The sequence below is a fragment of the Asterias amurensis genome, chromosome 1 (assembly GCF_032118995.1).
Source record: "Asterias amurensis chromosome 1, ASM3211899v1".
In the NCBI taxonomy this organism is placed as follows: domain Eukaryota; kingdom Metazoa; phylum Echinodermata; class Asteroidea; order Forcipulatida; family Asteriidae; genus Asterias; species Asterias amurensis.
This window is the reverse complement of record NC_092648.1, coordinates 17,672,151-17,699,906: the sequence shown is the minus strand read 5'-3', so window position 1 is coordinate 17,699,906 and position 27,756 is coordinate 17,672,151. Positions and strand designations below refer to the sequence as shown.

Sequence of the window (27,756 nt, the reverse complement as noted above, 5' to 3'; positions counted from 1 at the left end):
ACGTGTGTTTTGTACACACAACAACTGCAGGCAAGTCCCTGGGAAAGTCCGACGGAAAATGATCACACGTCCGACCACATTTTACGTTCAAAGATGAAGACTGTAGCAGAAAAATATAAGCTGCAAATGATTGGTATGTCTGTAGGATACCTACTTTGTAAAGAGAGCTCAATAGTCAATTTTCGTTTGTTTAAATCATGCTGTTTTGTACATATTTCATGATTTAAAATTTTCTGTCCAATTTCCGGACAACAGTGTAGCATTGCTTTATTTTTTGTATAGAATAGATTTGGCTTGAATTTGAACATACATGTTGAAATCTGAAGAGTGTAGATGTTTGTTGTTACCTCCATGGTCCCACACAGTCCCCAGAGTTTCAAGCTCTCCCTGATTCTGAAGAAAGTTCTTCGAAAATAAAGCAATCTTTCCATGGTCTGACTCTGAGTCTGAGCATTCTACCTCCATGGTCTGAGTGATAGTGATAGGAACAAAACTCTTGAACAAACTCTTGAATCCACCGACGCCATCACACAACTGGGGAGGAGACGGTGGTTCTGGTTACTGGGGCAGACAGCTTAGATAAGCTTATTTAGAGCCCCCCGGCGTTCTTTAGGAATTTATCCACATGTCCCTTGAAAATGTTCACACTTGAAGCTTCAATTGCCTTTCGAGGGAGAATGTTCCAGTAGTTGACCACTCTCTGGCTAAACCAGAACTTCCTGAGGTTAAGGTTGGATATTGATTTGTACAGTTTAAGTTGGTGACCCCTGTACTGCACGGTTGACAAATCAAAGAAGTGTTCAGGGTTCAAGCCCTCAAGGCCCCTGAGTATCTTAAAGGTCTCGATAAGATCTCCTCGCAGCCTCCTGCACTCCAGGGTGGTCAATTTCACTTCCCTGAGTCTGTCAACGTAGTCTAGGTGAGATAGACCTCCATTCTTTTGAACTCTTTCTATTAGGTCAATGTCCCTTTGAAGATGAGGCCTCCACGCCTGTACACAGTAATCTAGGTGTGGTCTAACCAGTTCTTTGTACAGTCTGATGATTGTTGTTTTGTCTTTGTTCGTAATGGTTCTGTTGATTAGCCCCAGAGCTCTGTATGCGCTTTTGACTAATCTCCCTGCCTGTTTATATTTTAAACGTTGTCTCTATTTTAATTTATGGCTATGTTGAACTTTAATGGTAGAACGTGTGGCATATGATTTTTGAGTGTGGTAAAAAATGGGCAAATCAAGACCCTAGTCTGGTAAAAATTGTCAAAATTGCCCATTCAGAATTTGTTTACATTATGGCTTGTGACCCTCATCGGGAGGATGATCGGTTACGATTATCGCAACTAACTAAAGGCTCTGGATCTCTTTTCCAATCATTGATGTAGCGAGATGGAATCTATAATGGTTTTCTGTTATTTTTAGCAAATCTATTTTCGTAAAACTCTTTATTTTAAACAAAATTCAGCCTTTATCTCCGAAGTTCAAATATTTCTTAATAAACCAATAATAATTATTAAAAAACATTATTAACCATTTGCAGCACTGTGTTTTATTGTTTTTTTTACAGGCTTCATTAATGCCAGTGAGCCACCATGTTTACCGTGGCAGCATCTTCTGGACTGCTTGGATGGGAGCCAGTCTTTACAACAAGTTGCATCATTGAAGAAGGTAAATCATACTACCACTAATAAACACCTAAAAAGCGGCCATTTCCCAAAGGCCTCTGAGTGTTTTGCTTTTAAAACAGAAGCATTCAGAGAAACCACAATTCATTAAAATGCACAAAAACTACAAAACAATCTCAAGAGGGGGATGCTTTCTTGTAAAAACTGCAATTACAGAAAGATTAAGAGCACAAGAGTTTGTTGAAAAAACAGCCCATTGTTGAGAAAATTGTTGATTCTTACACCTGGGTGTTTAAAAAGGTGGAATTGAGGAGACTCATAGATTCAGAAAATTCATGAAATCAAAGACTTCTTTCTTGCTTGATGAGGCAGTTTCCTTGACAGATTGACAAATTGAATGAAGAGTAAATACAAAGACAATGCATTGTTTTCTTATTTTTTATTTTAAAACATTTTTTTCAAAGTTTGGCTCGGCACTGAAGAAACAGCTGCAGGAAACCATTCCTGGGGCTGAAGAGGAACTGTATCATAATGTTTTCACTCAAGTAGTCATGGCAACAGGACCCAAGGAGCCACTCCATCGGACTGTTGTTAGGTAAGTTGTCATTCAACTCTGTACGATAATTGCTTTTGGACGTCAGATATTCCTCACAATAATACGTAATTTTCATGAAATAGCTTTTAAAAAAGCTCCCAATTATAAAAATATGGTTCTCTCAAACATGCTTCTCATGAATCTGTTCACATTAGCCTGTTTAGGCGAGGGGTGGATGTGTAATACTCACTTGAATTAAGTACATAATGTGGTCTGGGTTCATAAAATCCAATTTATCAAAGATTGTTGTAAGGGGAAAAAAAGCTGTTGCCATTAAAAAAAAATTCATAATTAATTCATGTCCAACAACATAAAACAGAAGAATGCATTGGAAGACTCTATTCTTCGTTTTGCTAACCCCTTCCCTCTTCATTAATTAAAACTCATATTTCACATGAAACATTCTGCCAGTATCTTGCAGAGTTTGCCGCAGGCAGATCACCAGCGCGTATCTTCAAAGATGAGTAGCGCCCTCTGTGATCAACTCTTGTCTTGTCGAGAGCGTAATATCAAAGATCACCGGAGATGTGTAGACATGATCGCAGGACTGCTTGAAAACTTTCCCTTAGGAGAGAAGAGTTTATCATCTATACTTGATAGAGGTGAGCATTGAGTTAAGCCTGGGCGACAAGTGAAATTTACTACTCGACTAGTCGTGCCTCAAAATGTTGCGACTTCGACACTACTCGCCCGGCTTAGTGAGCATTCATTCTTGATTTTTTCAAGTGGTCCAGTTTATCAAAGTCTAACATTGGGGACTGCAGCTTTGGTTTAAAGAGTAACTTTTGGTGGTGATAAGGTTCTTACACTGGGGCTCAATTTCATAAAGCCTGTAGCACAAAAATGAGCTAAGCACAGAAAAATCGTGCTTAGCAAATACTGGACACTGGCATTGATTAGTTCAATGTTTTGTGTGATAGATTTTGAGGCATCTTTGAAATGGGTATAGAAAATTCGGAGTGTAACCTGTGACATCACACAGTGAGTCGAGTCTTTGCAGTGTTGACACAGAGTGTAGTTTTCTAAAACACCGAGAACATGTATGTTGTACAATCTATTTCAGGATAAGTGTGTGATTGAGCCTTAAATGTAGCTAGTTTGGCTCATACAGTAATCTTGTCTTTATTGTTGCAGTGGTCAGTTTTCTTCACAGTTCCCTGCAAGTTTTCATGGATACAACAAGGTAAGCATTCCTTTCGTATTTATTTAGTAATTAGTGAAGTTTAATAAAGGGTACCAACATAATCTACACGCATACTTAAACTCACACACGACTGTTTTAAACAATCTGTGTACATTTTTGGCATCTACAAAGTTGTCTAAACTATCAGACTTGGTCCCTTTAGACCCAATAAAGCAGCTTCAAAGCCCTTAAGCCATCCATACTTTGTGGGAATGCAAATTAAAGAAAAAGTTAATGGCCTGACGTTTTGACCCTAGCAGAGTCTTTCTCGAAGGCTAAATGACAACACAACAAACATGAACAGGTAACTAAGTGAAACATAAGCAGTGAAGTGGAAATACATGAACGGGGTCAGAAAGCACACATAAAAAGCAAGGGGTAAACAATGAATAGGAATGCAAATTCGGTACAAATAAATAATTTGCGTCGGTTGATTTGTGTGAAAACTCCTGCGAAACATTCACAGCGAAAACAGCCGCGATGTCAAAATTCTATTCGCATTTAGTATGAACCGGGCTTTAGACATGATTGATTTCAGCCAGGAGTGGATATTGGCCCATGGCTGTTGTACAACCCTTATGAGAATTCCTAGAGGGGTGATCATTGATGGAATTTTAAGTCGAAGAATAAACGCAGGATATTTTAACATTTGCGTTACTATTTGGCTAGGTCTCAAAAGGGAATAGTCTCAAAAGGGAATAGTCTCATCGCCACATGGTGGCGCTATTGCTGATTCTCCAGGTGAAAGGAACCTATGAGTCACCACACTTAGCTGACCCTAAAGCCTGTACATTTTCTATTGATAATTTCTTGTGTACTTTCTGTTGATTAGGTGCATCAAAGACACAATTGGTCAAAATGAAGCTATGTATAACTGCCTAGTTGTAGTCCGGGCACTCATGGCTGTTATACAGAAATGCCTTCAGCCTTATCGTTGCCTCAATGGTGAAACTGCAATATTTGAGTTGCTTGAGGCTGTACTTCACTCAATGTGGACAATCTTGGCTGATGGTAAGACAAACTTTTTCTTCTCTTATCAGCTAGAGGGATGTCTTAATGTCTTTTGGACACCCTGTTTTAAATTTACTTGTACTGTAATGTATTGTGAGTGAACAATGTGGCCACCCAGTTTTATCATTTCAAGCAAATTTTGACACCCTTTTCCCTAATCCAGGCTTAGAAGAAAAAATAAGTTTACTGGTGCAGTTCTCAATACTGATAATTTGTTGTTGTTTACAGCCTCATATCTACTGGACTGTAGAAGTGCTGCAGGTATGGCTCTGGTGCTTATGCTTCGATCACTGGTAACAGAAGAACAGTGCCTTAGTAGTGTGGTAAGATGATTTATCCTGCTATGTTTTAACTTCATCCTTGTCTTTATGTTAACTGGTCCCCAATGTATATGGGATTTGAGGCATTGCAAGCTGAGATATCAATATATATTTGGTTTGCAGTTTCACCATGTGTATATCTACTTGTCAGGTAGAGTTTGTTCTTTAGAGAATTGTCTTGCTATATTGTTGTCAACGCTTTGACTAGCTTGCTCTATTCATCAGGAGCAATTAAGAACTCACTCTGTGGTAGTGGAGTTAATAACGATCCTATAAGCTAAAGTAGCTGATTTTCTACCTTTCGCTCAGGTAGTAGTTAAAAAGCAGGACAGTTCTTTTTAGAACTGAGAAGTCTCCCAAAAAATCTACTCTGCGGTAGTAGAATAGTTAGCAAGACAATTCTCTAAGAAACAAACTCTACCTGGCAAGTAGATACACACATGGTGTTACCACAAACCAAATTTATATTGGTCCATAATGGTTTAACTTGACATTGAAATTTCAAAAGACACTGCGTATAAAGGATTCAAGTTTATCTGGAGGTGAAATTTGATGAGAGGTTTTGTTTGCTAAACTGTCTATTTCAGATATACCAGACCCTCTTTCACCATGTACCTGAATCCAGCATGAGTCCATCCTTGCCATCATCCCATCGTCTGTATCAGCTAGACCCAGCCAGCCTACCCTCTCAGTCATATCTCTTCATCTGTCATGGAGTGTTAGCGATGATAGACTCCAAGGATCTCATCAAGGGATGTTTCGGTCCTGATGATCATAACCTCTTACTGCATGTGCTGTTTCCTGAGATACTAAAACTCACGCAAAGGTGAGGACGAAATTAGGATTTTTCTGCTTTTTTAATTTTTATTTTACTGTCAAAACTTTGTGGCCCAAAGGTCATATTACAAAGTCATTAAAATAGTTAAAAACAGATATGACATAAATATTTTTTTTAAGTGACTCAAGCTCTGGTTTTTCTGATCAAAAAAACTGTTTCTGATCAAAAGAACAAGAGAATAATTTCTTCAGAATGTTGAAGGTACTGCAAATTTTATAACACTGGAAGAGCCTTTTTAGTTGACAAATCACAATTGCCCTTGTGTAAACACAGTTTTAGGTTTAATAGATTAATATTGTTTAACTTCAGCATAATTTGTTGTTCTGTTCAACAGTCTCACTGAGTCCAGCTCTGCACTGATTGCCTCTCGCACTCTCACATTGTGGACAACGAGTGCGGTAGTTGCCGTGACTTCAGGTTGTCATGACAGTGAGAGAAGCTTGCAGACGATGGGCGAGCTTGTTGGGACAGCGCCGATTCCACAGCACCTTATCCAGTATGTGTGGACAAACTGGGATCACCCTATCGATGTAAGAAGCACATATTTAAATCTTTAAAGGACAACTTGTTATTCCAAGTATTTTCAGGACAATTGGGATTTTGGAACACTAGGTGGCAGCAGACATACCGAGAAATGTCCATGGTTTTTATTTCGAGCATGGGCATACTTCGGAGAGCAATGGATTTACCAAGTGGTTAATTATTTGATAACGTGATCGCTCTGCCGCCACTGTAAAGGTTGTATCTTTAACTTTGGTGTGATCCTTGGCTATAGGGCATTTCCAGGTCGAATGGCTTCTGACTGGCCTCTTTAATAAAAAAAATTACAAAATAGGGAGACCACCAACAATAAGCTCAGTTGATAGAGCGCCAGCAGGCACATTAATCAATGTATGTTTTTCATAATGACCATCTTTATACCATGTGAACATTTGTAAACAGATAAACCTCAAACTTATAAGTGCCATCTCTCTTTAACTTGTGTCCTTGCCTACAGGGGATCAGATACCAGACCAAGAGTATACTGGAAAATGTTCTGCAACTTCATGTTCTTACCAAAGACAAAGAGGGTCAGTCTCTTTTACTATTTTGGTTTACAGTTTTAATTAATCTTGTCTCTGTATTTGTTGAATTGAGATTTATCAACTTAATTTGATTGCATTTAACCCTTTACAAGTCAAGGTGAATATATCAAGATAACTTTTTCCATGAGACGTCTTGCAGCCCGCCAAAAATTAAGGAAGCTACAAAGTTGCTCCGGTTGTATTAAGCTGTCTTCCTAAAGTCAGCCCTGAAAAATTAGGCGTTAACACATGTCATCTGTTGTGGAGATTTATTTTCTTCAAACCTACCCTCTTAAATATCACAATATTCCTTCCGTTGCATCTATAGAATACCTGCCCTCCAATGATTCCTTCCTTCGTGGTCTTCTCAACTCTCTGGTTAAGATAAGTTGGCATGTAAGAGGCAAGTACATGCCACTTGGCTGTCTTGTTAGGCATCTTGGAACGCTGAAGATTCTAGAATGGTATCCGACAATGCCTCAGGAGTTACTTGCTGTGTTTGGGGATCAAACATTGGCTCCTTATGTGAGTATCAATAAGAGCATTTCTTCAAGGAATGGGGAAAGAGCGGCAAAATTTAAACTATTTGGAATCCTTTTTTGTATAAGTTCCTTGTCTACATGCTCACATTTTTCCAAACAAAACAAAAAACAGTCTGGTTTTTGAAAAGGAAAACATTAGCCTCTGATTTTTATTTGATGATAATGCAGGAATGAATCTTGAATGTAATTTCAATGATTGACAATTTATATTGTTGGGTCTTTTTTTCTCTTTCTTACTGTGAATTATGGGATAACCTTTTCCAAGAAGTTGTTGAACGAGTGCAAACTAGTTGAAGCATAAATGGGCTTGATGTTCTTCTAACTTTAGTCTGTTTTTCCAATGTTTTCACCCTTGGGAAAAATTTGATATTTATTTTATTAACCATACCTGAAAAGTCTATCTTGGTTTACATCATGTGCATACTGAACATGTTGGTCATCCCTAAGGTTGTACTTGAATGACCAACTTCTACCAATTACCAAATATCATGCCTGCATAGAGAAGAACACAGTCTTAAGTGAATGTTTTGAAGAATAATCCACTTAAAGAAATGTAAATACCATGCTTTCTTTTCCACTCCATAAAAGTAAACTATAATACGTAAATACATGATTGCATTCCAGGCATGTGATCTTCTTGCCAGATTGTTTGATGACCACAAAGATTTCTTGGTGACAAAAGCAAGAGATGTAGACAAAGCCAAAGGGCTGAAGGTCTGGCAGACAACATGGATTCTACCCTTCTTAGAATGCCTGTGTAGCACAACAACATCAAAGGATCAGAAAACATACTTGATTGATGTGAGTTCTCAAACACTTAAAGTCACAGTTGAAGAATATGTTGATTAGTATCAGTCTTAAAGCCATTGGACACTTTCGGTAAACAGTATTGTCCAAAGGCCCACACTTCGTGTATCACAACTGATATAAAAAATAACAAACCTGTGAAAATTTAGGCTCAATCAGTCATCGGAGTCGGGAGAAAATAACAGGGAAAACCGACCCTTGTTTCCGCACGTTTCGCCGTGTTACGACATGTGTTTAAAATAAATCTGTAGTTCTCGACAACGAGAATTGATAATTGTTTTAATGTTTTCTCGAAAAGTAAAGCATTTCATGGAATAATATTTCAAGAGAAGTCTTTCACCATTACCGTCTGTAAACCCTGTAAGTTATTTGTAAATCTGTGAACTTTTTTTTTCTTTTTTTCTGTGCCGAAAGTGTATAATGGCTTTAAAGATTGCTTGGTGTCAATTTATGTACAGTGTAGTCCTTGGTCTTTAGCATGTTATGGACGAGCGGTCTGGTGTTCCAGACTCAAGTTCTGGTTGCTGAGTCATCAGGGTGTGGGCTCAAATCTCAGTCATGATACTTGTGTCCTTGAGACTTGAATATAATTGCTTCTCTTCACATGGTTCTTGTGATTATTTTAGCTGATGCTCTACTTACCTTGCAGTGCAGGACAATTGATTGAGATAACGATGTCCATTCGCAATGAACATTAAAGTTGCTGGAAAGTGGCACTATATAAATATAGTGGTAGAAGTCCCTCCTCTCAATCTGTGTTTGATTCCAATCATACTCTTTTTTGCTCTTCTACAACTCCTTTTGTGTCTTTTGTCTTGTTTCACTGTTTTAATCATATTATCTGCATAGATTTTTGTTACATACTTGTTTTTATTCAAAATTGTGTATCCTGGTTTTTTATTCCATTTACTTTGACTCTGTAAGAACTAATCCAAAAAACCATTCACGATCATGAAGCATTTTCGTCAGACCTTATGCATCTTTATTTTTGTACATTTCTTTTTTTCAGTACTACATTCCAAGACTCTTAAAGTGCAGCCCAGAGGCTCTAGTGTTTGTTGTTACTCACCTTCTACAAACCAATGATGACTCGGCATCCCTTGACAAACCGGGACAACTGGGGGCGATAGTCACATGCCTTAAGACAGCCCGTTCGATTGGTCTAGTGAAGCATAATGGTAATTGTCCAGGTGGTGATGTTGACCAATCACAGAGCAGTTTACTGTGGAAAGGTCTGGTACCATACAAAAAGCTGAAGGAAGCAATGTGCCATAAAGATAGTCAGGTATGTACACAAGATCACTCTTTTTGAGAACTCTTTCATATTATCTGAGGCCTTGATAGTTGTCCTAAAACAAATATACAACTTGATATCTCACTTAGTACCAGTTATCACTTAAACATTTCCGAGTTAAAAAATGAAACAAGCGGCCCAAATGCTAAAATTGCTGCAATGTAAAGGTTTTTTAGTTGGAACAGAAAAATAAGATGTCAGCTTCTTTCTCAGAGAATAAATTAATAGTGAACAAAAAAACATTGGACATGTGTTGTTCTACATTTTCTGATTTTAAGCTGTAGACGTTTAATCTTGGGGTTTTCGTTTTTGCATAAAATGTTGTTTAAATCATCTTTAAAGAGGTTTGTCACTTGAGCTGTTTTCAGTTTTCACAGTGATGGTATACAATAATGAGTGAGATAAGATTTGTTTACATGCATTTCTCCCAGCATTCTTCTAGCTGTATATCAATGTTCGTAAGTTGATTTTGTATTTCTGTGCGTTAGGTCCGCATTGACGCCTTAGGACTCCTCTGTGATTGCAACAAGACAACAGAGGAGGTGTCTTCTCAGGAACTCTCACTCATCCAATTCTTCCTGGTGTTGAATATTAGCAGTCCGTCTCCCTCATTCAGACAGCAGATTGGAGCATATCTCAAGAAGGTATGTATGGATTAAGACTACCGTCTTAATAATATTATATGTGCACAGTCACAATCATCATGGGTATGCATATTTTGGGTCCATTTTATGAAGAAAATAAAACAGTTTGAAAACCACTGATGTAGCAGATATCTCAATGTTTGTTATATATCAGATGACAATCGCTGTGTAATGAATGAAAAGTGCTTGAGTTTGTTGAATACAAGATCTAGAAAAGGTTTCTCATGATTGTGGCTTGGCACAAAGTCAGTCCTTTAGAGCTTTATCAAAGCACTTATTATTTTTGATGGGTATTTGGAGCTGTTTTTAAATATAAGACCAATGTATGTACCATCTTCTAAGGTTTTGCAATGCAGTGCATTCTGCAGCCAAACATGCCTGAAACACCAGGTCTAACTCTTTCTCGTAGGTGTACTGGGTTCTATTACTTACAACGGTTAGGAATTTATCCAAGGATGAAGTCATTATGGTTAGAGGTTTTGCTTAAGCACACAAGCACCATGATTAAAACATTAGAATTTGATTCAAGTGCACTAAACAGCTCAGTCAAGACACCCCATTTTTTACACCATACTATCTTGAATTAAAATCTTGGAGCTTTACGTCCAGTCCCTACCCAATCTTGAGGTTTTAACAAATTGATAAAAATTGTCCACAACTCAAGTAAGTTAAAGATATGTATTTTTCTTTCTTGAAACAGCTTTTTGTGAGACTGAGAGAAAATGGCAGAGTTTGTCTGAAACAGGCGACTCATCGGGACAAGAAAGAATCACCAAAGAATCTGCAAGATTCACCAGGAGAATTGATTGAAGGGTATAAGGTAACAATTATGATGATTGCCATTTGAAATAAATAGACACAATTTAAATAATTTGGACTGAACAAAGACAAATTTACTAGAGTGGAATTTGAACCAAGGACCTCTGGATTAACGTGCTAGAGCTGTACCAACTGAGCTATCTACCCGGGTACCAACTGAGCTATCTACCCAACGGTCTCCCTATCTTTGTTTGACAAATTAACCTTCACATTGTGTGCTTTTCAGAGGCTTGTTTTCATGGATAACAAAAATATCGCATAGATAATAGTGCTTTGTCATAAATGTTTAAGTTGAGTACTCATTTTATTCCAGGCATTTTTATCTTGGCTGACGGATCATCTTTTTGGAGGCTTACAACCTGGCAGCTGCTACCCAAAGAGGGCAGTATCACTTTATACTCTCAAAACAATGGTCCAAGTATACAGCTGTAAGACCAAAGGTAATCTCCTGGAATGAAAGGTTTACAAATATTCATTAACTGATTAAATTATCTATCTATGTACCATCAATGGCTGGCTAGAATCCGAGGCTCTTTTTTAGCACAGAAAGTTTTATTTGGCCTAATCAGGTTTCGAGAACACCCGCTGGAGTAAGTACATGTAACCAGTCAAATAAGAATGTTCACTACTATTTTGAGTTTTTGAGATTCGAACCCACATTCTGCTGTCCACCACATCAGAACTTGATTTCAGTGAGCTAGACCGATCGGCCACTTGACCTTAACATTGCTGGAACAAACTGATTCATTGTTGTGTTTGATGTGTCATTTTTGCTTCAATTAAAATACACTGGACACTATTGGTATTTGTCAAAGACCAGTCTTCTCACTTAATGTATCTCAACATATGCACAAAATAACAAACCTGTACAAATTTGAGCTCAATTGGTCGTCGAAGTTGCAAGATAATAATAAAAGAAAAAAACACCCTTGTCACAAGAAGTTGTGTGCGTTTAGATGGTTGATTTCGAGACCTCAAATCCTAAATCTGAGGTCTCGAAATCAAATTCATGGAAAATTACTTCTTTCTCGAAAACTATGTCACTTCAGAGGGAGCCATTTCTCACAATGTTTTATACCATCAACCTCTACCCATTACTTGTTACCAAGTAAGGTTTTATGATAATAATTTTTTTTTAGTATTTACCAATAGTGTTTACTGCCTTTAAATATGAGGTGTGTATTGAGCAAAATTGCAGCTGCATCAGTACTAGGAGATATTTATCATTGTTGCTTATTTACCATTGCAGACAAGAAATCCTCCTTGTTTGATCTGAATGCAATCTGGACTCCAGACAATGTCCAACTTCTTCTGCACAGACTCACTGACCCGTATGAGAGTAATAAGGTCATGGCCTTTGACCTGCTCAGTAACCTTCCTCAAGAAACACTAGGATTGATGGTAGGTATTAGACAAATCAAGCGTGATATTCTTCCTACTTTCGTCTGATTTCTGATTTGTTTTGCCCTTGGAAAAATGTGTAAAATTATGTATTGTGTATTTCATTGTTACTATTAAAGTGGACTGCTAAAGACTCTTTGCGAATTAAGCATCTTAGGCTGTATCAGAATTAGTTGCTTTGGCTATAGCTGTTGTTAAGGGTGGTGCAAAGGATGAACCTCAATGCATGATGCCTTGGAAATCTTGCTGTATTTGGATTTCTCAGCGCTCTTATTAGAGCCAAACAAGAAAAGAGAAGAAAAGGAAGAAGTTTCAGAAAACCTATGCAGTCAAGTATGGACTGAAAAACCCAATTCACATAGAGCCCCAGTATGATTCTAACCTGAGTCCCAGCGGTGGAAGGCGAGGAAAGATACCACTACACCAACCTGACCGCTGTACCTGTAGCCGCCCGTAAAAGACGTGCTTTATTGTGAAAGAAAACAAATAACGCGATGGACTTGTTTCTATTTTGCCAGGATGAAGAACACCTAAGGCAGCTATACAAGGATGCCCTGCACCTGGCATCGAGCAATAAACCCCACCACTGTGAAACAGCAGCCTTCACTTTATGCCTTCTAGCGTGTCAGCTTACGCTACCCCTGAAGACGCCCTCTGCTAACGTTTCCCAAAGCATCATGGGAATCCTCGAGGAACTGTGTTTGATTCTGACAGAGCAGGTGGGCGTGGCTAAAGGTAGTCTTTTGGAGGCGGCGGTTCAGGGTCCGATGTATGGAGTCTTGCATTGCATCAGGGAGCTTCTTGCTGATGTAAATTTAAGGTATTGTTTCATTTTTGTTATTTTAGCATACTGTACTAGAAAGAACATAGTTATGTATATAGTATTGTAAAAACCATAATTGTTTAATAGTAGACTGAAAGCTAATTGACATTGAAGTTCATACTAGAACCATTTTTTCCACCTGCTAAATATTTCCCTCTGAAGTGGAGTCATATTTTAGAAAACTGTATCTAAATAAAAACTTTAAAAAATAGGCAACTTGGGTGTGATCCCTGGATATATGGCAGTTGGCAAAATGTATGGCTTCTGACTTGCATCCCTGAACAAAGATATTGACAAAAAAGGGAAAACACCATCACAAGGGCTAGGTTGCTAAATTAGCTTTTTTGCATGTTTTTGTATACTTAGAAAAATTGCATTTGTATAAAATGAGTAAATTTTCTTATGCATTATTTTTATGAATCTGCATGAAGCTGTGACTCAATACATGTGTGGACATGTTTTCTCTCCCTCCCTATAGGAATGTTACTAAGTCCACTGAATGGGCATCCATAGTTACCATGGTGATTAAGCTATGTCTTGATGTAGCGGATGCTGCCTCGGTGGTTGTGTGTAATTCATCACCAGAGGGTTACATACCTGTGGAAACTGATCATGGTGAGATGGCTGAAGTTAGTGTAGTAGCATAATATCGGCTGGTTGTTTGTGTGTTTAGTTATTTCTTTAGGCAATAAAAATATGAGGTAATGACCGGGTTGTTGGCTGGCTGCTGTTAAATGACCTAGCCATCTCTTCGGCTTGGTCCATTAACAGCGGCCACCCATCAATGAAGTTCATTACCACCCAGTGAAGACCGGATCCTCACACTGTAATTGCCATTAATAAATAGTTTTATAAAATAAATTGCCAATTTTGATTCATCTGTTGACACGAGTTTATGAACTCTTTAGTTAATCTTTGAGGCCCATTCTAAAGGCTGTTCAATTTTTGTGTTGGACCTAGTTGTGATTTCAATTGTGACATCACTTCTTGTTTAGAAATTAAGATTGTTACATATTATAAGATAAATTTTTGGTCTTTGTTAAATCAAGCCCTGAATTTTAAAAACCTTTCCCTTTGTATAATATAATATGTTTACAAAGATATACCATTTCAGCAAAATCTTATTTACAGTGAATCAGTATTATAAACTTTCATCTACTTTGATCTGGTGGTTATAATGGCTGTGAAAGTCTAATGCATATTCAAAAAAGTTTGGCAACCTTTGGTTCCAAGTTCATTGCTTCGACTTGTGAACGAAACAAAATCACACACTTTAAGAATCTTGGAGTAACTGCAAAACTTCAAAGCTTGCACAGTCATGACAGCCTACATTGATTTACCATACAATTTCTTTGTTTCAGATCTTGAACATCCTGACTCCACCCTGGAGCAAGGTGAAGGATCTTCCAGCCAGCAGCCGATAAATGTAGCACCCAAGGCCCATAAGGTCACCCCACAGATGATCCTGGTGTGCTGTTGGCGCAGCATGAAAGAAGTCTCTTTATTAATGGGTCTACTGTCATCATCAGCACCGGTCACTGTGAACGACTCCAAACCTGGACTGATTTCACCACAACAGGTAAGGCCAATCTCAGCAGGCACAAAAACTGGAAAGCAAAAGGAATAGAACGCAAGGTTTCTTCAAAGATACGCAGGAACTCCCTATCTCCCTCTTGCTCTGTTGTGTCATCTTTCTACTTTTGATGTCTTAAGTCCGGTTCATACTTCCTGCGAATGCGAGTGCGAAGCAGATGTTGACGTCACAAAAATCGCAACGAATATTCAGTTCAGCCCTGGGCAACTCACTTGCGAATATCGCTGCGAAGGATAGTTGTGACGTCAAATTCACGTCAAATTCGCTTCGCATTCGCATGAAGTATGAACCGGGCTTTATTCTTCTTTTTTCCTCTTTTCCCCTTTTTAGCCATAACTTGGAGTGGCCAGTTTGAGGGCCTTTGCGACTTCCCATTAAAAATTAACAAAACAAATCTGTTTAATATATTACATGAAGTCAATTATCATACATCATTAAAGGGCAAATTCGACTACTTGTCCATTCATTTGTTTACATTGCAATGTATCTTGCACATTTTGGGGATGCCTGGCTCTTCTTGAAAATGCTAAATAATAATAATAATATTTATTCGGGCAATCACATTTACAAGCACATGTACATACATTAAAAATATTTAGGAAAACAAAGTAAAACAACAGTGGGGTGCCACGGAGAGCATAAAAGTTGAAAAAATAACTATCGCCAAAAGGCGTATGTCTCCTAAATCCCCCAAAATACATTAAGGCAAGAGAGGGCATGTAAAAAAGCACAGAAGATAATACAAATCACAGAACAACTATAAAGGCAATTTCTTCGATGAATGCCCACTTACCAATTCATCTAATTAAGAAATTAAGAATGATTTTGATTAAGCAGTAATCATATTTAAAGGCAATAAGTGGATAAAACTCTATGTAGAAAATGTTATTTTAGACATGTCCATCCCTTGGGTACCTTGATTTGCTCTTTATGTTCAGATTTTGAATTTGTTCTTTCTCATTTTTGACAATTGTTACAGTTGGAGGAGATCGGGACCTTCTTCTTGAGATTGCTGAAGGAGTCTAAACACAGAGGGGCATTTGAGTTGGCCCATGCTGGGTTCATCATGCTGACTACAAGGCTATGGATGTAAGCATTATATCACAAATGACTTAAAACTAATGAATTCATGACAAATCCAAGATTGGTCATCAGGTCTAATACTTTGTGAAAGGACCAGCCGTCGATTTCACCAAACTCATCCTAACTTAGGATTAATCTTAGGACTTAAAACGAGTTAAGTTCCCTATCTGAAGATGCAGCACGCATCGAACCCATCCTAAGTTAGGACGGGTAACTCGTCCTAACTCGAGATAGGATTAATCCTAGCATTTAGTGAATTCAACCGCAGGGCACTAAGGCGTTTTTGCCTTTGTAAAGGGCACCTCTATGAGGAAATTGTAAAGATCTCTGAGAACATTTCAAGGGGGGCAAGGCAATGTCAGAGGGCAAGAGATGCAAGTGTGTCCATTGATGTCTCCAAGAAGTATCAGACATGGATAATGGAAACAAGAAATCTTAAAACTTGGTGATTACTTGATCAATTTTATCACATCCATGTCAATCAAGCGAGGAAAGTAGTTGCTAACTTTTTTTAACCCTGAGGCAGATAAATATGCTCAGATTTCGGATTGATCTTCTTGCGCTGACCAGGCTGTGCAATTCTCTGTTATAACACCCTGGTAGCAGATGGGTGGCTGTGCTCACTGAAATTCTTTTTTTGCCATCACCATTCTCATCTTACATGGCAATGGCAAATTAATATGGATTGTGTAGTTTTCTTAACCAGTGTTGTTCTCTTCATGTACTGTAGGAGTGAAGTAGAATCCTTACACCAGCTACCTGAGCAATGGTTACAAGGTCTCCTGTCTGATATCACTACTACTCAATCTATGCTTTGTGCCACACGGCGTAGTGCTGGCATTCCATTTGCTATACAGGTAAGCTGTTTCCAGCCTGATTTTGTTGACGAAATATTTCATGATTTTAGGGTTAATGAAAGAAATATTGAAGAGAGCACAATTTGAACCTGTGACCTCCGGATTAAGGTGCCTGCACTCTACCACCTGAGCCGTCTAGCCCTAATGTTGGCTGTCTCCTTATTGTGTCAATATCTTTGTTCGGGGTACCAATCAGAAGCCATTTCACCTCGAAAGTGGCAGCAGAAGGATCACTTTACTCCAAATGTCATGTAAAGTATTTCATTGATTACATAAATTGTTTATGCAAAAAAGAAGAGTTCTTGTGAACAAAAGACAAAATGACGTTTTTCCTCTTTTGGGTAAATATCATAATCAGCTTTAAAATAAAAAAAATTGTTAAAACTATTGTTGTTTATATTACATATAACCGTGTATATGAGAGGTCCTAAAACAAATCCATGTGGAACCTTGTTTGTTTCTTGCAGGCATTGGTAAGCTCTGAACCTGGTACCGTTGGGAAGAGGTGCTTTAAGCATGCTATGACCACTCTTCTAGATCTAGCTTTACCTTCATCATCTAGCAGTGAGGCCATTATTTCTCAGGTAATAATATAGACAGTATTACACCCGGTTTAGACAAGCGATCTAGAGTCTTGCCAAATTAAATTAATGAATTAAATACATACAACGTTTTAGGTCTGAAACCGTTCAAAGCTACTGGATGCGCTGGAAGTCGAAAGATCTGTTGCATTTTGTTCAGAACAACTCTGGAGTGTCTTGGTTTCAGAAAAAGGAAAACATTTTTCATTAAATAGCCTGAATCGTCTATTAAAGTCTACATCATGTGTACATATGAGCCCTTGTACTTGATAAAAATATTTCAACTTTTTTCCAAGGACAAAATATCATGCGTGATATTTGATTTACTTATATTAAATAACAATTACCTGTGTATAAGCTAACTATGTGTACTACTTAAATTACTACTGACTGCAAAGTTAATAATCAAAACTTGCTTCACATTTTTTCCACCCAGGTCCATGCTTTAAACATTCTGCGTGTTTTGTACAAAGACACACGATTAGGAGAGGACGTTATACCTTACATAGCGGATGGAGTCAGGGCATCAGTGCTCGGCTTTGCAGCTCAGTTGTGGGGGGTAAGTAATACATGGTAATATCTCTATTGACATCTCTTTTCCCCTCAAATTTTACAGAAGATCATTCAGGATTCTTTTATCTGATCAGGGACCCTGATTCCTCGAGCTAGACACCATTGCTAATAGTATCACATATAAGGAGCTGATTGAGTTTGTGCTCTTCTATTGAAGAAGGGGGCATGTGATATAATAGCATGTCATGGCCGAGCAGGGTAGCACATGAAATTTAAGTTTTGGTGGTTAGGTCATTGGGGTCATTAAGCCTCAGTCATGACATGTGTGTCCTTGAGCTAGATACTTTTAATAAAATTGTTTCAGTGATATAAATTGTGTTTGAAAAGACCTCTGGAGTGCTATGGCAGCCCAAGGCTGTATACTCCCCAGGTAGCTGAGAAAGTTACCGAATGTTATGGGCCAAATGACCAGGGCACTGATAATGTAAAACCCATGGTATATTATTAAAAAGAATACACTGTATGAGAAATAGTTACTATAAGTACCATGAGTTACCTGAAATTGTGGGTCAGAGTTGTATGTTAGAGCAATATTTTAACACTTTAATAATTGTTTTGATACTTCAGGTGAGGAATTCATCCACTCTGCTGTTCAGTTCTCTAGTGACAAGGATCTTTGGTGTACAGAGGGCCAAACAGTCACATGATCGAAGAAATTGGTGAGAGTCTTGATACAAACTTGAATAAGTTTTATTTTTGTCCAAGTGTATATTTTCTTTCCAAATTAGCTGGTTCAAACAAGGAAATAATGTAGTGGCAATGAGGTATTAAATGGCTGTTTAAATCCGGAAAGGTTGTTTTTGTGTTGACTCGGTACTTTGTTGCACATCCACGGCGCTGCAAGGTTAAACTGCCAGTTAAGACCCAAGTCACTACTCTTTTGGTTACAAAGCCAGTTGTGTTGGAACACTGTCCAGAGTTTAATAATATACACATACTCGTTCTAAACTTTAAGTTGCAGGGAATATTAGATCAAACCAAGAATATAAATGCAGATTATATAACAAAATTACTATTAACAGTTTCATTAACCTGGCATAATTTTCCTACTTTGAATTCTCCACATGCAGTATGACGGGGAAGGAATTCTTTGCACGGTTCCCATCTCTCTACCCTTTCTTACTGCAGCAATTGAAGGAAGTAACCAGTTTAAATACAAGGTAGGATATTGGGCATCCTTCTTCTATTTTGAGTGGTGTCCTTTGTCAATGATGTTACGGCTGAGCATGGTCCCAGATCTCCCTGTCCCTCTTGCATGTAGATATTTCTCCAGGGGTGGATTTCACAAAGAGTTAGGACTAGTCCTAACTTAGGACTAGTCCTAGGAGATATACAAATTGCATGGATAGTCCTAAGTTAAGACGAGTAACTGGTCCTAACTCGAGATAAGACTAGTCCTAACTCTTTGTGAAATCCACCCCAGCTGTCATAAACCTAGTGTCCCTTCCTATGTAGATCAACATATAAGTCAGGTGACCTCGACCTCTTTGACTTGATCTTGCTTGGGCTCCCAGAGCACAAGCTTGCTGGCTGGAAGCTCAGGGTGGTGATAGCAGTACCCGGCAAAATTCAGGGGAAAATAAAAAAAATGAAGAGACTGTTGTCTCAAATGTCTCCAAATGCAAAAGTATATTTGTCTTTTATGCTGTGGTGTGTTATTTATGTTTGAAGTAAAGCATTTTATTGGTTTTATTTCTGAATTCAGATCAGGTGTTGCCCATCTGCATCCGAGTCTGTTCCCAGTGCTTCTACTCCTATCTAGGCTTTATCCTTCACCTATGGACAGTGCTCATTCAAGGCTTAGTATGGACCAGTTTGTGCCTTATGTATTAAGGTAAGTTTTAAGGGCGTCCCTGAATTTTTCTAAATATATATATATATGTTGATTTCATTTTTCATTTTTACACCCTCATCGTCTCTTTTCCAAGGTATTTTTCATTTATATTTTAACCTTTCTTGTATGCCCTTGTATGTGTATTTTTACACGAATTTGTAATATTTGTTTTGGCTGTTTGTATTTTTATATATTTATCTGTTTTTAAACTTAAATATATTGTTGTTCTCTTTATAGGATCAGCTGGAGAGGAGAGTCTCTAGACAGGAACTGTGTTTCTTTTTAAAGGCAATCCTTCGGGCTCCAGCTGTTTCTTTTTCCTTCCTCTGTATTTAAAGTAATCATTGCTGTACTTTTTCAATGTTTTTACCCAATTAATGTGCATTGTTGTACTTCTTATCTTCCCGAGAAAAAAAAAAAGTGTTAATATTAACCTGTTTGCATTATTTCAATAGGTGCGCAAACAATGCTGTCTGTCAGACCAGAGTCATAGCAGCCAGGGCATTGGTTCCTTTAGTATCAGCAAACCACAGAGTACAAACACTGACGGATCTAATCAACTCATTACCTAAACAACCAGACACAGGAATGCAACATAATCAGATCCATGGTATACTCCTTCAGGTGAGATGTGCAATTAAAAAAAAATAATAATTTATGAGAGATTGCCTAACATCACAAGGCCTTGGACGGCCACTTGAAGGTAGGGCTACACTTGCCAGGGGCATGTTGCCACCTACTCCTGTGGCTGAAACAGGGTTACCACATTCAGTCTGTAAGGATGTAGGCTTGGGTATAATCCACTATAGGAGCCAGGGCCCAATTTCTTAGAGCTGCTAGGCACAAAATTTTCTTAGCATGATATTTCTTCCTTGATAAAAACAGGATTACCAACCAAATTTCAAATTGTTGCATATTGCTTGTTACTGGTATTCAGCTGTTGTTTGCTTAATATCCTGAAAATCTCATGGAAATTGGGTTGCTAATCCTGTTTTTATCAAGGAAAAAATGTGCTTAGCAGCTCTATGAAATTGGGCCCTGGTTGGTAGAGCAGAGTGCACTACCTTTTAGAGACTATGGAGCTGCAAGTGGTAGATCTTAATGTTGGGGAGTACGAGTCCAATCGACACTCTTCTGCACTCCTTAATCTTGTCAAGAGGAGTGTGAAAATTAGAACTCCTTTTTAAATTGAAAAGTGGGTTTTCAAAAATCTTTCTCCTCAGTTGCCGTTGAAATTCTTTAAATTTATCAATTAAACTGACATCATCTGTATTCCCTATAACACCTTTGTTGGTGGTCTCCCTTTTCTGTCAATATCTTTGTTTGGGGTGCCAGTCAGAAGCCATACATCGTTAACTGCTGTGTAACCGTGGATCACGCCCACGTTACGACACAACCTGGGAAGGAAGCGGCAGCAGAGGCATCACCTTCAGGTGATTTGACTTTTATTTCAAATAATATGTAATAAACCACAAGGGAAACTGACTGGGTAAATTTTCTTTTTAATTATTAACAGATGAGAGATCTTTTGGAGTGTATTCTACATGCAACCACAAGTCAAGAAATGTACTCACCACTGAGAGAAGTCTTATCCCTTATGGTTGATGATTACAGCTGGCTTGCCTCATCGTAAGTCTTCTCTTTAATAAGATTTTTACCAATTTACCAACTTCTGTGATGAGGACATTCCCTGTGATGAAAACTGTTGTTGCCTTTGAACAAATTAAATCTTTACACATTTTGTACTTGATCAAAAGTGAGAGACTAAGTGCTTATAAGTTTATTGTTGAATCATCAGAATGATTACTTGTGCCGCCCGAATGATGTCGTTTTGTTTCCCCCATCTTTATGAGGACTCTATCTATTGACAAATAAGTGTATCACAAAATCGGAATTTGCCCTCTTTAAATTGCCTCACCGTGCTGTGTAAAGTGCAGTTTTATTACAACAGTTGATGTTTTGTTTCACTTGATGTGATTTCTCTTTCAAACATGATGTTTGATGATCAGTATTATATATATGTTTTTATACAGGGAGAATAAATGCTGTGTGACTCAGGCTGCTTATTTGACAATCTTGGACGAGTTCATATTCCAGACATCGTCATGGTCAGATCCTGGCCGTCTCCAGGAAAAACTGAAACAAGATATTATGGCCATCGCTGTTGAGGAAATCCAAAACGGAAGTTCAAAAAGGGTGTTCCTTTCTTAGAGCCAGGCTTTGTCAGCTTACAGACCACCTGTGCTTCTTATTGTTTGAGATGGGTGCATCTTCAAGATGGTGAACTGAAGACACACTCAGTTGAGACAAAAGGAGAGGATAGAACAGACATGATGAGGCTTACAAAGGAGGATCTTTCCAAGGAACCTGCTTCGCCGAGAGTGAGACTTACTGATGAGGAATCATCACTTACAGTGAAATTGACGGATGTTCTCACAGCCCTTCTGTCGTCGCCGATTTATGAGGTCAGGCTTCTGACCTTAACTGACCTGATTCAAAGGGGTCAGAGTCGCTGCTCGGAAGAAACGCATCAACCCTGGACTGATGTGGTGTCATCCCGTCCACTGTTTCTTAAACTGGTTGCCATGGTAAATGAGGAAACACATGAGCAATGTCTCCAACGAGTAAGTAGCTCCTCCAGTTTATTTTACAGATGCTTTTTAATTTGTAAGTTTTTAACAACGGGTGTGGATTTATACCTTCCTGTTTAAAGGATTTGGGTACTTTTTGTAACACAAAACAAAATGTCCACAGATAGATTTACATTAAACTTACACGGTTTGAAGCTAAGATAGCAGAAAGCTTCCCTGAAAATATTACTTTATATCACTGTATCACCAGCTAAATTCAAAGTGATATTTTGATACTGACTGGTTCTTTCACATTATAATTCAACAGGTTTACAGACTTCTAGCTCAGCTCTCTTTGTTTCATCCATTTCCTTGGCAACCAAGGGAGGGAAAGATGATTACATGTGTGGAATGCTTTCAGACCGCAGTTGCTGAAGCTAGTCAACCAAAACAGAGGTATGTCTGGTCAAGTGTTTCCATGGAAACATTTACCCTCATTCATAAAAGCTAAATGACCAAATTCCTTCCCTCACCAGTCTTTGTCAGTTTCCTCTTGATATTTTCTCTTTTTGTATTTGAGGTTGTTTTATTCGGTTTATTAAAGATTTTCTTCCTTGCTTCAAGCGTGTTTCTCTGGATTCACCTTATTGTGATGTTCTATGATTTGTAAACATCTTTCTCTGTTAAGGAATAAAGACGTGAATCACACATTTTTAGAGTCATGGTTGGTGAGTGGTTTTGTGCATATAACCAAATTTGGGCGAATTTTTAGGTCAGTTACCTCTGTGACTACTGGTCTATTCTTTAGTGGCTGATCATTATTCTGTGACAGAACCATTAAACAAGCACACAGTCAATGGTGAATAAGGCTAGCTACCTAGTAAAAAAAAACCTGTTGCTGTTCTTTCCAATTGCAGAGAGGAGTTGGTCTGTTCTATTGTACAGTTTACCAGTAGTCTAGTACCCAACCTCTATTCAGCATGCTGCAAAGGAAAGGTAAGTACTAAAATTTCATAAAAACCCAGGCCTGATACTTTTCTAGGAGGCAATGAAGGCGATTGCCTGCGTGTCCCCTGGTCATTGCCTCGGTGCCCTTGAAATGCTCCAGTACAAATTTGCAATTTCATCATAGGGTGCCCTTTACCAAGAAGAAAATGCCTTGGTGCCCTTGCCCTTTAAAAAACGAAGCATACAGCCCTGAAAATCTCTACATGTTTTTTGTAGTAATTTGCTGTAGTTAACAGCTCAGTTGTTTGAGTACGTCTTTATCTTGTTGCCACAATCTTGGTTGTGCCCACTGTCACTCTCACCAACCATGACTGACATATGCCAAAAAAAGGACCTGACTAGTTGTTTCCTTCCAGCCTCGATTTGGTGACATTGGTTGAAATTGGGAGTTAAATTAGCTGGCTACATCATGATAAAGGTCTGAATGGATGTAACAGGCCATGCGGTGAGAAAAAGTACTATTTGTTATCCTCTTTTCTCTTTTCAGGATAGGGAATTGGAATGTAAGCTTCTCTCTGATTGGTCTCTACTCCTTGATGAAAACAGTGGGGCTGATCAAACCAGCCAATCACGTCTCACAATAGTGAAGGCTGCGGAGGCTTTGGCAACCACTGTGCTGATTGACCCCTCTTCATGTCTCGGTATGTTAAAAACAAATTGCAAACTTGAACTGTACTTATCCAAAAAAATTATTCAAGTGTTTCATGTTGTAGTTTTGTATTTCTGGTGATGCACAGTATGTAAACCTCCTAGAGTGTAACATTTGGAGGTCAACGATCTTGAATAATGGGAGACCGGTCCAGAAAGCCATTTTTCAGAAACTTACACATATGTCAAATCTCATCCCTTCTAAGCAATTTGTTTGTAGCAAATGATTATGATTCTTATGAATATTTTGTTTTGTTTTCAGGGACTATCCCATTCATACTGTGGGGGATTGTCATCAGACTCTTACAGGATGACGATGTGGATGTCCAGCAAGGGGCCATGTCTTGCATCAAGAAGGTGGCTGCTGCCACCAATGGCTGCAATGGTAAATACTTAAAAAATATATTTAGTAGGACTTGAAATATTGCGTGGTGGGTAAGCACTAAAATTTCATAAAAACCTCTTAATTTTTGTTGTCGTGGCTGAGCGGTTAAGAGCACCGAATTCAAATTCTGGTGTTTCTGATCAGCAGAGTGTGGGTTCGAATCCCCAGCCGTGACACTTGTGTCCTTAAGCAAGACACTTAACCATTGCTTCGTCCTTCGGATGGGACGTAAAGCCGTTGGTCCCATGTGTTGTGTAACGCATGTAAAAGAACCCAGTGCACTTTTTGAAAAGAGAAGGGGTTCGCCCCGGTGTTCCTGGCTGTGGCTGCCGTATGCACCGTAGTACCTTGTAAACCCTTATTAGGTGCTAAATAATTGGGTCTCAAAATTCATTACTGCAATTACCTATCATATTCTGAAGGTTTGTATATACTCAGCGCCTTGAGTACCTTGTTTGGTAGATACGTGCGTTATATAAGACTTCGATATTATTATTAATCAGGTGAGGTCTGCGGTAGCACAATGTGTAAATCTATTTTGAGTAGTGTTGGTTCTGAAAAGAACCAGTGGTACAGCAAACTTCACCTGATTACAAAAATGTTTGACATACATTTATAAGACTAGATCTGTTCTTTTGAACACTGCTCAAAAAAGTGGGTCATTACCGGTATCACTTGTAGATGAAATAACCACTTGCTATGGGTGTGGGTGAAATTATGAAAATTTTAATTTGTCTACTCTCTCAGATCTAGACAGCATGGATACACAGTCATCTTTCGGTCTACATCTTGGAGTGAAGCTCTACTTAATTCAGTTTTTAGAAAGACTACCAGGAGAGTGTCTTCAGAGTCTGATTGCCTGGGGAGTTGGTACACCGGATTCAGAGAGCACTGAAGATGATCAGCTTCAGGTAAAATGGCTACCATCCAAGTCATACAAACATGAAAGTAGTTGAGCCTCCAAATCATAGGCGGCCCATGTGAGGGGTATATTGTCATGTGGACTTTGTTGTACTGTCCCTCTCAAATGATTGCAAACGAAATATTTTATGATATTTAAACCCTTTTCTTTATCCAGGATGAACGACTCTTTGATCAGGGTGAATCCAATGCTAACTTTGAAGGCGTCGTTCTCGGTAACATCATCAGTAAGCAGATTCATGATTTGGCAACAGCTGTCGCTGACAAACTTTCAGCACCCAATAATTTGTTTGAGTCGAGCACGGAGATGGCTGATGAAAGTAAACATGAAGGAAAAGAGATCTCCAGTTTTCCTTCTTCTGTTCAGACACAGAGTCTGGGAGTTCATGAGACGGAATTAAGAGGTATTATGAAGGGAAATGAATGTATCGATATTGGATCTGTTTCTAAACTTCAGTTATCTGCCGATGTAATGCAGCAGCTACAAGAATCGGCAGTCGTCGGACTTGCTGATCTAGCAACCAGACTGGAGGATAGTCTTCAAACATGGTCTGCAACGTCTCCATTCTTAAACACCACCGAGTACGAGATTCAGTGCGTAGAATGCTGCAGGATCTTATGTTGCTGCAATAGTCTCAAGGAACTACTACCTCAAGACAGCGCGTCCGCTGAAGCTAAAACGGTTAGAGAGAGATTTAGGCAGTTACTCCCGGCAGTGAAGGCCAAATTCTACAGAGATGGTCAAGGGTCATGTAATTCCGTGATTAAGAAACATTTAGTGACCCTCTACAGGTGGTGTGACTTGAAAGAGGGTGAATAGCCATGTTTTATGTCACTGGAACGGTGGGCGAATCCCCTACGTGCAATAATCTTAGTTAAAGGTATATGTTTGGTTATCACTCTTAAAATGAATAGCAATAAAAACTGACTGCGTTAGAAGTACAGCAGATTTTGATAGTATAAAGCATATTGAAAATTATCTCACTTTGAAGTAATGTGGTTATGGAAAAATATATGCAAGTTCTTATCCACCAAAATTTGAATCTTAGAAGCGGTACTGTTATTAACATTTATCAGATTGTGTATTCCGATTACAGATTAGTCTTCCTGTGTGGACATAATTACTCAGGATTTTTGGCGATATCTAAAAATAGGCGACCTCCTTTTGAAATGTAGTTTTGTCAGATTAGCTTTATTGTATATATTAACATTTGTGTTACATTGAAGTAATCAAACGGTCTAAAATTCAAAGGTATACTCCTTTATTACTCCCAACTCAATACTATGCAGCCATAAGGTTTTCGCTCACGACACATTACATGGTAAGTCAATGGTGGAACAAGAAGGGTTGTACGTAGGTGTACAGTCAATAATGAAATTCAGGTGTTTTTTTATGTGCTCAGTCCACCAGTGACAATTGCATCATGAGCAAGGCCATTTTTGCATTGTTTTAAATTAAATAATATTTTAAAATATATTTAACAAAGGGATTGTAATGTGTATTTTTAGCTGATTCAATCAATGTAAATTACAAATTTTACATGGCATATTGTAAAGGCAGTATGGCACACACCTAGTACTCAAGCATCCTTGGATAATTTTATTGCAAGCTTTTGGCCAAATTTCAATGCAATGAAACACATTTCTTAGTAGTAGAAACTGATTACTGACTTTAATTGTAATTTTGTTAATTTTTGTTACCATCATGCTATCCTTATAGAAGGAAATCAATTTGTAAAGCAAAGTGTCAAAATTGGCAGCTCCTATAAAGACTCTGCTAGGGTCGAAACATCAGGCCATTAACTATTTTTTGCATTTATACCTTAGGTTCTTTTTTTGGTTGGTAAGCAGTTTGCCACAGCTTATTCTATTTCCATCAAAGAATTTAGTAAGAAAGATCTAAATAATGTAATCACTGTTGACAAACATAATGCTTGAATATTAAATTTTGGTTGTGCAGTGGGAGTTTAGCCCTTTAACAAATTAATTCTTGTCGATAAGTGTCAAATTTTTTCTGATGCACATTACATGTATGATGATGTAACTTTCTTACTTTATTAGTGTATTCCTGTCATTTTTCCTTTTTTTTTTAAATGACTTGATGTCTACATTTTTAATATGTGCTCAAATTTAAGAATGCTGCACTTAATATGAATATAATTGTCTATAGGCAGGACTTTTCATGATCATAGAGGGGGGGGGCTACCCTACCATATTTAGACAAACCAGTGGGGAAGTCATTTTGGCACAGGCACGAGCAAAACGAACAGGGAAAAAACAAAAACTTATTATTCGGTAAAAGAAATTGTTCTTGTGTTTTAGGCAAATCAACCCCTCCCCCCTTAACTAAATACTCGCTGTATAACTATGTTTATAATGCGTTGTATTCTTTGTTCATTCTTCATATTATAATCTTTTTACAATACATGTACATCACAGGATGAAAAGATGATTTTGAAATTTATAATAAAATGGTTTTTTTTTTGTAATGGAAACAGTTGTCGTTATTTGTTTATTACTGTCGGCGTTTGCTTATTTATTGTTTTATTTTAGTTTCATCATGTAATTATTGTTATTTGATTTATCAGGGAAGAGGGGTCAAATAATATATTAAATAAAATAATTAAAAATATATAAATAAATAGACAAGTTTGTCCTCAACCAAAGATCGCACAATTGTTTGTGTGGGTTTTTTTTTTTTTTTGGGGGGGGGGGAGGGGACACAGTAAAGCATTGAACAAAAT

General features: G+C 38.1%; 1 protein-coding gene across 1 annotated transcript; it reads left to right on the top strand.

The window, feature by feature from the left end:
• The first annotated feature begins 24 nt into the window (after positions 1-24).
• Positions 25-27,490, top strand: LOC139948133 (tRNA (32-2'-O)-methyltransferase regulator THADA-like). The gene is given in 37 exon segments (XM_071946175.1): positions 25-133; positions 1,560-1,660; positions 2,082-2,212; positions 2,624-2,814; positions 3,347-3,395; positions 4,228-4,406; positions 4,635-4,729; positions 5,314-5,552; positions 5,899-6,094; positions 6,562-6,634; positions 6,957-7,153; positions 7,795-7,971; positions 8,987-9,262; positions 9,760-9,915; positions 10,616-10,735; positions 11,048-11,174; positions 11,984-12,135; positions 12,654-12,955; positions 13,437-13,573; positions 14,320-14,537; positions 15,532-15,641; positions 16,366-16,492; positions 16,960-17,076; positions 17,510-17,632; positions 18,214-18,305; positions 18,717-18,806; positions 19,352-19,480; positions 19,936-20,104; positions 20,997-21,109; positions 21,514-21,668; positions 21,671-22,104; positions 22,379-22,506; positions 22,968-23,046; positions 23,546-23,699; positions 23,969-24,091; positions 24,839-25,002; positions 25,170-27,490. Coding segments are annotated over 37 exon segments (6,126 nt in total). The 5' UTR covers positions 25-93; the 3' UTR covers positions 25,833-27,490.
• Positions 27,491-27,756: the final 266 nt, after the last annotated feature.